Source organism: Xenopus tropicalis, chromosome 2 (assembly GCF_000004195.4).
Source record: "Xenopus tropicalis strain Nigerian chromosome 2, UCB_Xtro_10.0, whole genome shotgun sequence".
NCBI lineage: Eukaryota > Metazoa > Chordata > Amphibia > Anura > Pipidae > Xenopus > Xenopus tropicalis.
In genome coordinates this window covers 47,000,952-47,015,430 of record NC_030678.2, presented here as the reverse complement: position 1 = coordinate 47,015,430, position 14,479 = coordinate 47,000,952, and the positions used below count along the sequence as shown (strand labels likewise).

Genomic DNA, 14,479 nt, shown 5'->3' with positions numbered 1-14,479 from the left:
CCTATCACTGTCTTTTATCACCAGTCATCATCCATTTCCTAACATGTTCTGTGCTACCAAGGTAAAATTAATATAATTATTAGCACTTTATTATTATTACAGTATACTTTTGTTATTGTTTCAGATATTCATATCTGGTTTAGAAATCTCTTCCCCCCCATCATTTTAAAAGTCAGCCCTATTAAATAATAAAGCAGGAAGTGATTTTCTCATGAGATAGAGTTACACTGCTAAATAACTCCTAAGGCCTCAGTGTAACTTGATAGCATGTAGGGCTGGCATTGATCAACAGGTCAACAAAACATTATTTCTCCGAGAGATGATAACGGGGGGGAGCCCTGAAAGAATGAATTGTGTTGGCTTCTATGATCCTTAAGTCCTTAAGTTTGCTATTTATCTTTCCAGTGAACACTGATTTAAACAGAATTTCCACCAGATGGTGCTGGTAATATATATAGTGTTATCATGTTACATCCCCCCTTTTCAATGAGTGAAACAAACTTTTACCAAATTTAAAGGGCTTTGATGCAGAGAATGACTTGAGCAGCTAGTTCCTGTGTGCTCAGACAAGCTCTGGAGTTCTCTGGGCTCTTGCACCACAAGAACCTCTAGATTGTCACTGGATTTGCCAATGCAAAGTTTATGAACATCTTAAGATTTCTTGACATTTTTGTCTCTGCTTATCAAGATGAAATACCCTCATGTTTTGGTTTGGTCATTTAGTTTCTTTGGATATACCTGTGGCACTGGGTTCATGTACCAATTCCCAGCCAGCAGCCTGCAGCACAACTACCCTGACCAGAACTCAGCATCTTCCAGCAGCTTCTCCAACAGGAGGTAAGGAAAAAATAACTTCACCCTGATTTTGTCAGTAGAAAGGGCAGCATGGAGTTAAAATGCAATCTGTACTTAATTCACGATGTGTAGGCATGCTTCTGCATTGCAGCAGAACTACAAATCCCCCAAACTCCCCAGCACAACTGAATGCTCTGAGCTGTAGTTCATCATTATTAGAGAACCAAAACTCACATAGTTAAATAAAGCTGTTTTAATGCATGTATGTTTAATAGTGGTAGTGGCTAATTATGTTTTTTTATTTAAAATTAAAGTATATTTAATATTTTTTCTACATGATTTATTTATTAATTATTATCCTTTAGCATTGAAGTAGATTTAAGCTTTCCCAAGTGTACTATAAATGGATTATATACAATATATATATATATATAATTTCAAGTAAAATTATATTATAATGATAATTATGTCTTTCTCGCTGACCATCTAGATGATCTGTCATCTGTCAGTCTATCGGTTTCTTTCTATCCCGAATGAGAAATTTATTTGTGTCTGTAAGTTACCCTCCCATATAGATTGTAAGCTCTACGGGGCAGGGACCTCCCTCCTCTTGTGTCTTTGACTCTTAACTTATTGCAACTGTATTTATCTTGTATCTATCTGTATTTATTGTTGTACTTTGTATTTATCTATTATAATCTTAATAATCCCCTGTTTGTATTAATGTATTCTACTGTACAGCACTGTGTACATAAGTAGCGCTATATAAATAAAGATATACATACATACATACATGCATTTATTATGTGTACCATGTTCTACATGCTGTACAAAGAATTCCATAATTTCTTTGGTTTAAAGAATGCCTTGAAAAATGTTAGGATAGGAGATTGTAAGCTATACAAATAAGCCATGATCCATTTTCATAAGTGTATATTGCAAGTACAAAATACTGATAACTTCTCGTAATGTTTGAATTAAGAATAAAAGTCAGACGTTGGTGGTGAACTCATGTGAACTTGCTATGCTCATTGGCTAGAAGCTATCTCTTAAAAGACCACAATCAGATGCTGATTCATATGCTAGCACGCCACCAGCGTTGGTGAACTAGCAAATGATTCACTCATCGGCTTTTAGAATCCCCTGCAGAGGGCAGCCTTACCCCGGAATGAACTAGACAGCATGACAGTAATATCATATTTTCATTTCCGATGTTCATTTTTATGTCATGTATGTGTGTCATGATGAGGTAACACTTAGGTGCCATTATGTAAGTACATATATATGAACATTATATTATATTCTGCTTAAAATGGAATACAGCTTATCTGTAACATATTTTAAGTCATTATCCCCAAGTTGCAGTCCAAGGAATACGGAACGTACCATAGTCTAAACTTTTCTAACTTTTCTCGGCTTAATATATGCTATTATAAAAGGTTACTGGAAAGTTTAACCTAAGAAGTTTTCATCATTATGTGAACAACAGACAAGCCACACACTCTTTTTAAGGCTGCAATAATCAAAAGGATTTCAATAAACAAAAATACTTTATTTTATCTTCTTTTATGTTCTTTGGCATATTGCAGAAAGGTGCAAAACTGTTCTCGTTTGAATGTGTTTGTAATATTTTAATGTTTTTAGTATTTTTTGGATAACAACATAAAATCAACATCTATTGAGATGACTGCTGTGTAGTATATGATTGTAATATGGAAATATATCTGTATTTGTCTATTTCTGTCTACCTTGATAAAGGTCTCCTGTGTAAGAGTCATAAATCGACAGGTTTACTTTGATTTGATTAGGAAAACAAGCATTCTAAAAATACATTAGAATGCTAAAATCCTACATTTGCATCTTACAAAAGGTCTAGTCGTAGGACTACAAAAGAGCAATAGCTCAAGCTGCTAGATAAAGAACTCACGGAATGAAATGTCATGTACAATAAGGATGTCGATAACATAGAAGGAACCCCTCATAAAGAAAAAAAATAAGCAAAATCATTGGAAAATACAGATATGGGACCTGTTAATCAGATTGCTTGGGACCTTGGTTTTTTTTGGATAAGGGATCTTTCTGTAATTTGGCTCTCCATACTTTTAAATAAACCCAAAAGGTTTGTTTTGTCTCCAATAAGGATTACTTATCTTAGTTGAGATCAAGTACATAGATCCTATACCTGTAACCAAAACAGCGGTACCCAATCCACCCAGTTTATACATTTTTGCCCTATTATCAGTTTCTCACCTGTTTCTCAGCTTATCACTTGCATTGCCAATGAAAAACATCGGGTTAGATTCAATTCATTGAGTAAAATGTTTATTGTGTGAAAACTCCTGGACAAGATTCAATTTGATATGCAATTCAATTCAGAAAAACTTATTTCAAAGTTTATCACTTGAAAACTCTATGGCAAAAAACTAGAACTGAATTTGGAGAAAAGTTTTTTCCAAATTTTGAGATGGTGATGGAAAGAAATTTGATATTCAATGAAACTGGAATGCTGGTCCAAGTGTTTGATATACTTCATGTACTGAGCAGCTACCCAGACATTTACATGGTTTGAGTGCAGATTAAGATGACCAGATCGCTGGGAAATTCAGTGACATGTTTAGAAAATCCAGCTAGCAGGGTTGAACAGAAATTTTCAAGTGATCTGGTCACCCTAGTGCGGATATATATATACTTGGAAAAACAGGCCGCTCTACACTGGACTTATGTAGAACAAAATGATTTATTAAAGTCTATAACAGAGACTTCTTAGTCCTGGGTGGAGCGGCCCGTTTGTCCAAATATCTATGCACATGTATTCACTTTGAGAAAGGCTGCTGTGCCAGCCAAAACGTTAGTCACTTGCCAATAAATATTTTTTGCTTTCATAAGCCCTGTGAGTGCGGGATATTTGTTTACAATATATATATATATATATATATACAGTGGTGTGAAAAATTTGTTTTTTGATTTGCCCCCTTCCTGATTTCTTATTCTTTTGCATGTTTGTCACACAAAATGTTTCTGATCATCAAACACATGTAACTATTAGTCAAAGATAACACAAGTAAACACAAAATGCAGTTTTTAAATGAGGGTTTTTATTATTTAGGGAGAAAAAAAATCCAAACCTACATGGCCCTGTGTGAAAAAGTAATTGCCCCCTGAACCTAATAACTGGTTGGGCCACCCTTAGCAGCAATAACTGCAATCAAGCGTTTGCGATAACTTGCAACGAGTCTTTTACAGCGCTCTGGAGGAATTTTGGCCCACTCATCTTTGCAGAATTGTTGTAATTCAGCTTTATTTGAGGGTTTTCTAGCATGAACCGCCTTTTTAAGGTCATGCCACAACATCTCAATAGGATTCAGGTCAGGACTTTGACTAGGCCACTCCAAAGTCTTCATTTTGTTTTTCTTTAGCCATTCAGAGGTGGATTTGCTGCTGTGTTTTGGGTCATTGTCCTGCTGCAGCACCCAAGATCGCTTCAGCTTGAGTTGACGAACAGATGGCCGGACATTCTCCTTCAGGATTTTTTGGTAGACAGTAGAATTCATGGTTCCATCTATCACAGCAAGCCTTCCAGGTCCTGAAGCAGCAAAACAACCCCAGACCATCACACTACCGCCACCATATTTTACTGTTGGTATGATGTTCTTTTTCTGAAATGCTGTGTTACTTTTACGCCAGATGTAACGGGACACGCACCTTCCAAAAAGTTCAACTTTTGTCTCGTCGGTCCACAAGATATTTTCCCAAAAGTCTTGGCAATCATTGAGATGTTTTTTAGCAAAATTGAGACGAGCCATAATGTTCTTTTTGCTTAAAGTGGTTTGCGCCTTGGAAATCTGCCATGCAGGCCGTTTTTGCCCAGTCTCTTTCTTATGGTGGAGTCGTGAACACTGACCTTAATTGAGGCAAGTGAGGCCTGCAGTTCTTTAGATGTTGTCCTGGGGTCTTTTGTGGCCTCTCGGATGAGTTGTCTCTGCGCTCTTGGGGTAATTTTGGTCGGCCGGCCACTCCTGGGAAGGTTCACCACTGTTCCATGTTTTTGCCATTTGTGGATAATGGCTCTCACTGTGGTTCGCTGGAGTCCCAAAGCTTTAGAAATGGCTTTATAACCTTTACCAGACTGATAGATCTCAATTACTTTTGTTCTCATTTGTTCCTGAATTTCTTTGGATCTTGGCATGATGTGTAGCTTTTGAGGTGCTTTTGGTCTACTTCTCTGTGTCAGGTAGCTCCTATTTAAGTGATTTCTTGATTCAAACAGGTGTGGCAGTAATCAGGCCTGGGGGTGACTACAGAAATTGATATTGAAATTGAAAATTGAAATTGATAAACCACAGTTAAGTTATTTTTTAACAAGGGGGGCAATCACTTTTTCACACAGGGCCATGTAGATTTGGAGTTTTTTTTCTCCCTTAATAATGTAAACCTTCATTTAAAACTGCATCAATTATGTTATCTTTGACTAATAGTTAACGGTTTTTGATGATCAGAAACATTTAAGTGTATGCAAAAGAATATATAGTTTTTCACACCACTGTATATATATTAGTCAATGGCAGTTATACAGTTTTTTTTCTTATTTAATTTCTTACCATTTTGAGGCTTATGGGAGACTAATCAGTGCTGACTTACTGCACGTGCAAAGCCTGAGAGATCATTTCAGAAGGATTTATACATCCAAGCCTCTAATGCCTTTTTAATGAAGGGAGCTTAAGTGTTATTGTTGTACTGCTGTAGAATTGGGATAACTGTTAACCTCAAAACAAAACATTATTATGTATCCCTGCAAAGGCATTTACAAAACCAAATATTTCTAATGTTGATATAAAATATAATAAAATACTGTATAAATGTTTCATAGATGCTGGCCTCCATTCATAAGATGTCTCTAAAAATCTAGCCAGTTAGGCACACAAGTAAACTCTGTGGTGGCAACACCTGCACCTCTGCCTTGCTAGTCATCGGAGAAGATGTTTACATTTTGTGCTACATACTTTAGCAATGTACCACTGCATAAGACTTATTTATTATAATAAATACATATTACATTTATAAATAATAATACATAAGACATCATTATAATAATTATGCTTTATTTATATTGTGCCAACATATAAGCAGCTCTTCACAGAGATCAGACTCTGCCCAGGTGGAGCTTACAGTGTTCTAGTCACCTACACATTATAGTTAAATGTATAAGGAACCAGGTAACCTTCCTCTGTGCAAATAGTGTCAGGAATTAAACCTAGGACCAGAGTGTTGCAAGGCAGCAGTCAGTGGTAACAATATGGGTCCGGGCCCCCCTTCAAGGAAATCTACAGAGGGGCCCAGCGTGCACAGCCAACCCTTCCCAGACCCTGCGTTTCACTGTGGTGGAATACAGTACTAGATGCTCGTGAGTATGAGCCCTAAATGGATCTAAGGATTGGATTTAAGAACCCACACTGGTTTGAGTATATTTAAATGGCACAGACTATGCATTTGCTCCTAAGATTTTTGCACAGCACTGGTTGCACTTATTATCACACTGAGTAGCAAGGTAACCTCATAAACCTGTTATAGGACTCTCATTGTGTATTTCACCTGTCCATTCACAACTCAAGGGTGTGCTGTCAAAGTTTCTGTACAACTTAAGTTTTTATTGTCATATAGGGGCAAGTAACTTTGGCCATTTGACATTAGTCTTCTGATCAACAGCAAGTCTTAAATGTTTCATACACTATAAACATGTTTAATGGGTAAAAGCAGATCACATCAGGGACATGTCTAATAAATGTGTAATAAATTACATCTAATAAATTGTATTTAAATTAAACTGCATTCAGTGCAGCCCTTCAAACCCCTGAAATGATCTGGAGAATCTATATTAGAACATAGCAAGCTAGCACACTTACATAATTGTGCACATTGGTGTAAATCTTTTAACACCATAATTTATAACACACCAGCACATTTTTCCTATCAAATTTTACAGTTTAAATATAGCTTTTAACTGCTGTACAGTTTTCTAACACAGCTGGTTCAAACACAGACCTATATCTAAGAGAGAACTAAAGCCTACATATAATATGGCTAAAATGCTGTGATATAGTAAACTTACTGATCCATGCCTTCAAAGTTGTTCATAACAGCTCCCCAACTAATTTTATTAGACCATTCTTTGAGTGTCAGTGACACTGCACATGCTTAGTGTGGTTGCCGTTGAAGACCTACAGCAAGCAAATCTTCAGGGTCATCAAAAATCCTCAGAATATTAGCGGAACTTGAGATTACATCTGTCTTTGAAGATGCACTGTTTTCTGTGCTTCCGTGAGATGTGTATCTGAGTTTGCTCCTAATCAGCCTTGTATAATAAATTGTATATTATATGCATACAGTATATTGTGAGTTGGTCCCTAAGCTCAGGTAACTGACAGCAGCACAAAACATGTAATGTGCGTCAGCAGAAATAAGATGGGGAGGTAATGGGAGCATCTGGCGAGGCATAGATCTTAAAGGAGAAAAAAAGGTAAAAACTAAGTAAGCTTTATCAGAATAAGTAAGCTTTATATGTGGAATATCATGCTATGACCCTGTGGCAACTCCTTGCAACCTTGGACAAGTCACATTGGGGCACATTGGTGATTGCTCAAGCCTTTCTAAAAACCTACCCTAATACTTAACCTGTTGTGAAGAGCCAGATTGCTGAGCGAGGGACAATTAAGAATACCTTCTTTATTTAAGAACCGGTTTATCTTTATTTGTTTTCCTTTATATTTCCTTTATAAAGTGTATTATTTTCAGGAGATTGAGCTTATAATAAATGTTTGTTGTCATGATAGATCCCTTTTCCGGGTCCTATGTAGAACATGCCAAAGTAGTAACATTTGTTCAGTCAAGAATCTTTGCAGCAGACCTCCAGCAAAGTCAGTTGGAAGTAAAATGCAGTTATAGTCAAAATAAGTAATGGCAACATCTTGTGTTATGTCTTATGTTGAAGATTATAGGAAAATGTCATTTAATTCTCATAACATCAATGAAAATTCAACATTAAAATATGATTGATTCTTTAAAACATGAAGTAATCACTTAATTTGGCAAACATTCTTTATCATTCATAGAAAATAAGGTGGCAAAGAAATTCTGAGGTGGTATAGCAAGTCCAACATTATTTTGGTTGAAAAGGATGTCAAAGTTCTTTATTACACAGGGCAAAGATGATGGTGAAAAATGGTGAAAGTTGTTTTGAAGCTGTCGAAAAAGGGAAACATTTTCACCCAGTGGAAATATAGAAGATGTAATTAGAAATGTATAAATAGGCACCTTAATACAAATAAAGATTCTTTCTATAAGGGCTCATACTCATGAGCATTTGTTTCTGCGCATTGCTGCAATGTGTTCCTCTGCGTTCCACTGCAGGGAATTGCAGAAACAAACGCACCCCATTCTTCCCAATGCACCCGTACTCACACAGGCGCATGTAAGCACTAAACGCAGAGGAATGCACCGGAGACAACCACAGAAACACATGCTCATGACTATGAGCCCTAAAGAATACATGAGTTTTAACAGTTAACATCCCACAGACTGTGTGCAGCACTATTTTACTGGGAATACACTGGATTAATGCTATCTTGTAAATTTGATTTGACTTGTTTGAGAAATCAAGTCTAGAGCTGCTAAGGTAGAACTATAAAAAGGCCTTAAATGCTCCCAGACAGAAGACTAATTAATAGACTGCCAACAGCTGACAGCAACTGGAAAACTCATTACCAGAAATAGACAATGGCTAAATGATAAGGAGCAGAGCACAGGATAAAAGTTATTTGTTGGAAGGTTAAAAGCAGGATTTGATGTATGTGATTAGTATAATATATTGGATTGGCAAGGTATGAATACTTGCAAATAATGAAACATGAAAGTAAGCAGAGCAATGGAGAATCTGCTAGAAGAAACGTCTTTAAACAAAAACATAAGGTTGCATAGTTAAGGGCAAAGGTATTAAATCTGAATTTGAGTGTTTTGCAAAAAAAATGTGATTTCAATTTTTTTTAATTTGAGTCTTCCCAACATTTTACAATTTACAAAATCCATACAAAATTAAAACCTGGGGGGGCTTCTATTGATATCAGTGGGAGGTCAACATTAAACCATAAAAAACATTAAAAATGAATGGAATAATGGGATTTCATTTTTTTTTGTAACTATGTTAATGATTGAGAAAAAAAGTCAGACTGTGAAAAAACAAATTGAGTTTTGTTTCTGGAATGAGTTTTGGAAAAGTTACTAATTTTGTCAGAAAAGACTACTATAGTTTATTTAAATAAGCTGCTGTGTAGCTATGGGGGCAGCCATACAAAGCTGAAAAAGAAGAGAAGGCACATGTTGTATAGCAGATAACAGATAAACTAAATAGAATACAATGGGGTTTTCTTTTCTGTTGTCTGCTGTAATCTGTGCCATTTAGGGCAGTGGCACACGGGGAGATTAATCGCCGGTAGGATGGCATATGTGTCACTACAATTTCCCGAAGTCGCCCAAAATTGCCTTTCATAGAGCCAATATAGAAAGAAAAGGGGAACATCTAGTTAGGAAGGAACTCTGGCTTCCGAACCAAAATTCCACACAGAAACCCCTAATATGCCTATATAATCTGTTCCTTTAAAAAATGAATGAAATGAATTATATGCTGAAATCCAGCTGCAAAACACTATCTCCATCATTTGAAATCCTGGTAGAGGAGAAGGGACTAAAACATTGATGTTACAAATTGTAACAACTTCTACACAGCTTACAGGCAGCATGCAGGAACTACATAACCTACAATTTATTGCACTGTGATGCTCCTTTCCTTATTGAAATCACATGGGCAGGGAATTGTGGGATTTGGAAGATGCAGGCTGAAGACAGTCAACTACTGACTACATTTTTTTAGTCTCAAAGTAGAACAGGGTGCCAGGCTTAGGGAACTGTTCCGAACCATATTATTACATTAAATATCATGAAAATGCTGATTTTTTTTAAGTTGATGCATATTGGAAAGTTGCTTGCAATTATGTTACTTTTCAAAAAGCTTAAGTTGTGTTTAGGTGTAGTTTCCCTTTAAGTAGCTCCGTAATTGTGATATATCTATTACAGTGTATTACATCTATTACTGTATGATACTGAGACTTAGTAAAACAACCAAAGTTAGAAGTATAGTCAGAAGTATATAAACATATTTAGATTCCTAAGGATATGAGCACATGTTTAGAAATAAATTAAAGCTAATCCTGTAGATCAAATATGATCAAAGGTTTAATAGCAAGTAGGAAAAATGGACAGACTTTGGAGGTTTTTATTAACCTCAAATTCTATCCTGTCTCTGGAATGGAATTAGCTTGAAAGTATAGAGACATTTTATGCGTAGGTCTAGTGATTTTATTTTCCATCCCATTAACAACATTGAACAAGCTGTTTTATTAGAAAGTTGTGGTTAAAATTAAAGCATTTGATATTTAGATAACTAAGTCACACATCATTAGATAGAAATACATGGAGGAAATACAGAGGATTTAGCATTAGAGAAACAGACATGGGTGGCAAGTAGGCTGATATAGGGAATTATATGTGAAAAGAGTAGAAAATGGCAATACTATTGGGCTTTAAGACATATAACAAAGTAAAGCATGTCAGTTCTAAAATGAAATAAAACCTGCAGTTAGTATAGGAGAAACCACAAGGCTGTAGCCTTTTTTCTAAGTGTTGCTTATTAATAGTGATAAGCAATTGGGTTCATGCCGAAATTACACATTTTGCCATTGGCGAATATTTTCGCAAAACTGGCTCTAAAATTTTCACCATGAAAAAGTCACTGCAAAAAAGCACCCATATACTCCAATGTAATCTGCTCAGAAGGTAAGCTTTGAAAAATTTGAATTAGAATGTTCTACTTTTGCAAAGTTTCTCATGGTTTAGTGAATTTTTTCTGGGAGTTGCACAGACCAAGGGACAGATTCGCTCATCACTACTTATTAAACACACAGGGCCTTTTTCAACATTCAGTCACTTCATTAGGTCAGCAAAGTTCATTTTCAAAAGGAACGTAACAGCAGTGTAAAGCTCTTTGTCAGTATCTTTGCTCTCTGGGACACTTCTAAGATTCTTCAAAGGGAATCCCCTTTACACTCAATGCTTTAGGTGATAGTTGTGTGGTAGTGAGCCCACTAACACTACTTGGTCTGTGCAACTCACTATCCCTTTCTGATTTGCACTGCTACAGCACTTTAGCTTAGGATCAAGCCCGGCTCTGGATTAATCCTAAACTGGCCATATACATTCAAAGTTGAAATGAGCAAAGGTTTGACCGATTTTTATTAAACAGATCTCTAGCACCATCTGTATTAGACCCCAGTGTATAGTGTATATACAAAAGAGCAAGAGTGTGAAGGGAGCAACACATACTGTAATAGAGTGCTAAGCTGCTAATTTTTATTATTGGTCGCATGTTTCTTCAAGTGTGACACTTGAGAAAGGGTCCTTGTGACCACTGCGTTTTATGTTGCCTGTTTTTTGGGGGGCAGATTTATCAAAATGTGGGTTAAGAGCTTAGTACATAAAAACTCACTCATGTCTCATGTTTTATTCAAATATCCATGTTAAAAGGATATATCCATGTTAAAAACAGGTCCTGTAATGTGTCATCTTACGCATTTTGTACCCTTCTGGTTCTTAGTCATAGTTAGCTGTACATTTTATAAATTTGCCCCTTAGTATGATTGCTTGGGTGACAATTCCAACCAATATATTTGTACTATGGATTTCAGTCAATTCTTCGATTGGTCAGGCTGTGATGTAAATGGGTGGAGCAGTGACAAAAGTGATCCGAGAATGGACAGAGGCTGGGATATTGAGCTACAGAAACATGGTTAGAGTCTGCCTGTACAGTATTTTCTTTGGAGTTATCAACCCATTCTTGTTATTTGCTGCAGTGCAGAAAATGCACAATTGTTGTTTATAAAGCGTTGTTGTTCATAAAGGTGTTCCATCTCAGTTCTATATGGCATTGCTTTCTTCTGTTAACATAATACCTTTCAATACAGTATCTCTGTATACCTAATACAGTATCTCACCATAATGCCAATACAGTATCTCTTCTTGTACTGTGCAATGAATAAGGGCAGATATTTATATCAATCTTTGGCAGCTTCCCCAACCTGCACATATGTAAGTGTAAGTGAATATGGGCTTTGCTATTTTTCTAATGTTCTAAATGATGCATTTATCAAAGTAAAAGCATAAAGCGCTTTCATGTCAGAATGACAGTTATGGTAATAAAAAAATGACCTTATTATTTGGTCTTTGGAAGTAGATTCTTAGCAACTGGCAGCATCTGACAGCAGTAGGAAACAGCATTGTTGACAACACCAGTTTTCTTTTCTTAAATTACATTATCGTGAATACTTTCAAGATTTAAGAAGTGTACCGATTATGTAAAGTATATGTTATGAGAGCAAAACAATCTGTGATCTGTAAAGGAAATATTACAGCTGGTTGCAAATTCAGTTGGTACAGGCAGTGTATGACACAGAATGGAATTTAGATAGTAATTTCTGTAATGTGTATAGTAAGGATTGCTGTGTGCCTTTATAGGCTGGCTGGCAATACAATGTCCTTGGTTAAAGTTCAGCATTGTTGGTTCTAGGTATAACTATAGAGATCCCAGAAATAAGAGAATATTAAAGATACAGATGTAGTGTGATTTTTTGTAATATACTTATTGGGTTCGGTGTTGAGAATTGAGAGACCTACCTACTCTCTACATGGCACTCACAAGAGGATGACCCTCCCCACATGTTGGCCTATACCCCAAGCTATATCTCTATTACATATTTTTTTTTTTAAATTGTCAAATAAGGTGCAGATTGTGCTCCACATTAGAGAGCGAAGAGGAAAAGAAAAGAGAGAAAAAGAAGAAGGGAGGGGGAATAAAGAGCATACACATTTTGCTCGATTTAAGATAAATTAGGCTTGAGCATCTAGTGGTCTACAGGTGTTGTCTATTTCAGGCAATGGATCCCCTTTGGTCTCCAATCATGGTTGCCATACTCAGATTTTGTTGGGCAACCTCTAGCGAGGTACGTTAGATTGATAGAGGGTAAGACCCCATTAATTAGCTTAGTCAGTTGCATTTTTCGGGGGAATTCGTCCCCATCCATCAGAGTACAATACATTTCCGTACGTAGTATAGCAAAGACTGGGCGAGCAATCTAAAGGATATGCCTTTCACTTGGTCCTTCATAAATCCCAGGTATGTGGTGATCGGAGAGGAGGGTAGGCCAGTTGAGTCAACATGTGGGTGGTGATGTCCACCCAAAATTCCTGGATCTTAGGGCAACTCCAGACCATATGTAAGAAGCCAGCCTGATTGGCCTGGCACCTATGGCATTAGTCTTTATCTCTGCGGCCAATTTCTTTCTGAGGGGTGAAAAAAACCTGCAATAAAAACTTGTATTGAATCAGTCTGTCTCTTGTTGATATCAGAAAATGATATCTCTATTACATATTTAATTGTTCAAAATAAGAAACAAGCCCATGTTTCTTTGAAAGGCGTATGTGGGTGAACACTTTAATTTTTTTAGACTAGTAGTACTTACTTTAGGGGGTCCAGCCATAGTATACAAAATCCTGCATAGTGACAAGTGCAAACTTTGCACCTTTAAATGCATTAACCAATATGTATCGGTATGCAATTTGTCCATGGCGAGACATAACTCATTGTCAAACAACAGGTAAACCATGTTGCTTGAAGCATAAACTAGTAATGATCAATATAACTGTAAAGTTATTTTTAAATATTCAGGCTCTGGAAAGTTATTAATGCTTACGATTTTTGCATTATTTTCAATGGAACAATGTATTTTATTTTTACGGATGAAAATGCAAGAGCCTTATTTAAGAATCCCTTAGGGCTCTGGCACACGGGGAGATTAGTCGCCCGCGACAAAACTCCCTGTTCGCGGGCGACTAATCTCCCCGAGTTGCCTTCACCTGCCATCCCACCGGCGAAAATGTAAGTCGCCGGTGGGATGGCACACGTGGCGGCGCGATTTTGCGCAAATTGCCGAAGTTGCCTCGCGAAATCGCGCTGCCGCATGTGCCATCCCACCGGCGACTTACATTTTCGCCGGTGGGGTGGCAGGTGAAGGCAACTCAGGGAGATTAGTTGCCCGCGAACAGGGAGTTTTGTCGCGGGCGACTAATCTCCCCATGTGCCAGAGCCCTTATAGTAGGTGTCATTGTATTAATATTGTACTGGAGTAAATTAATTTAGGGACTTATCTAGAGCTGCCATGATTGCTTGAGATAAATATATACAAATGCATATTGTAGCTGTGCTAAGCCTTCAGCTGATACTAGTGTTATTTATAGTATACATAAATACATTATAGTGTATGTATGGCAGCTATAGTATAAGCAATGGGTTGTGTAAGCCATGGGTTAACTGCATAAGTGAAATTTTCATAGCAAAAATGTCACAGTTCAATTTTTGTTTTGTTTAACATGATAATTTACACCTGTTTTTGCAGAATTTACTACAAAGCCTTAAAAAGTCTCTCTTCCATTGAAAACAACTTTCCAAAAATAATTTCCTAGAGATTAAATAGTCACAAAATAAAAGCACATGTACTAAGCCGTTACTATTTCTGTAAAGTGAAAC

At 36.7% G+C, this 14,479-nt stretch overlaps 1 protein-coding gene across 1 annotated transcript in view; it reads left to right on the top strand.

Moving 5' to 3' along the window:
* The first annotated feature begins 440 nt into the window (after window positions 1-440).
* col26a1 (collagen type XXVI alpha 1 chain) overlaps window positions 441-14,479 on the top strand; it is a 231,894-nt gene continuing 217,855 nt past the window's right edge. Inside the window, exon 1 of the mRNA XM_004911725.3 lies at window positions 441-837. Coding sequence (XP_004911782.1) covers window positions 689-837 — 149 coding nt within the window. The 5' untranslated portion in view covers window positions 441-688. The remainder of the gene's footprint in view (window positions 838-14,479) is intronic.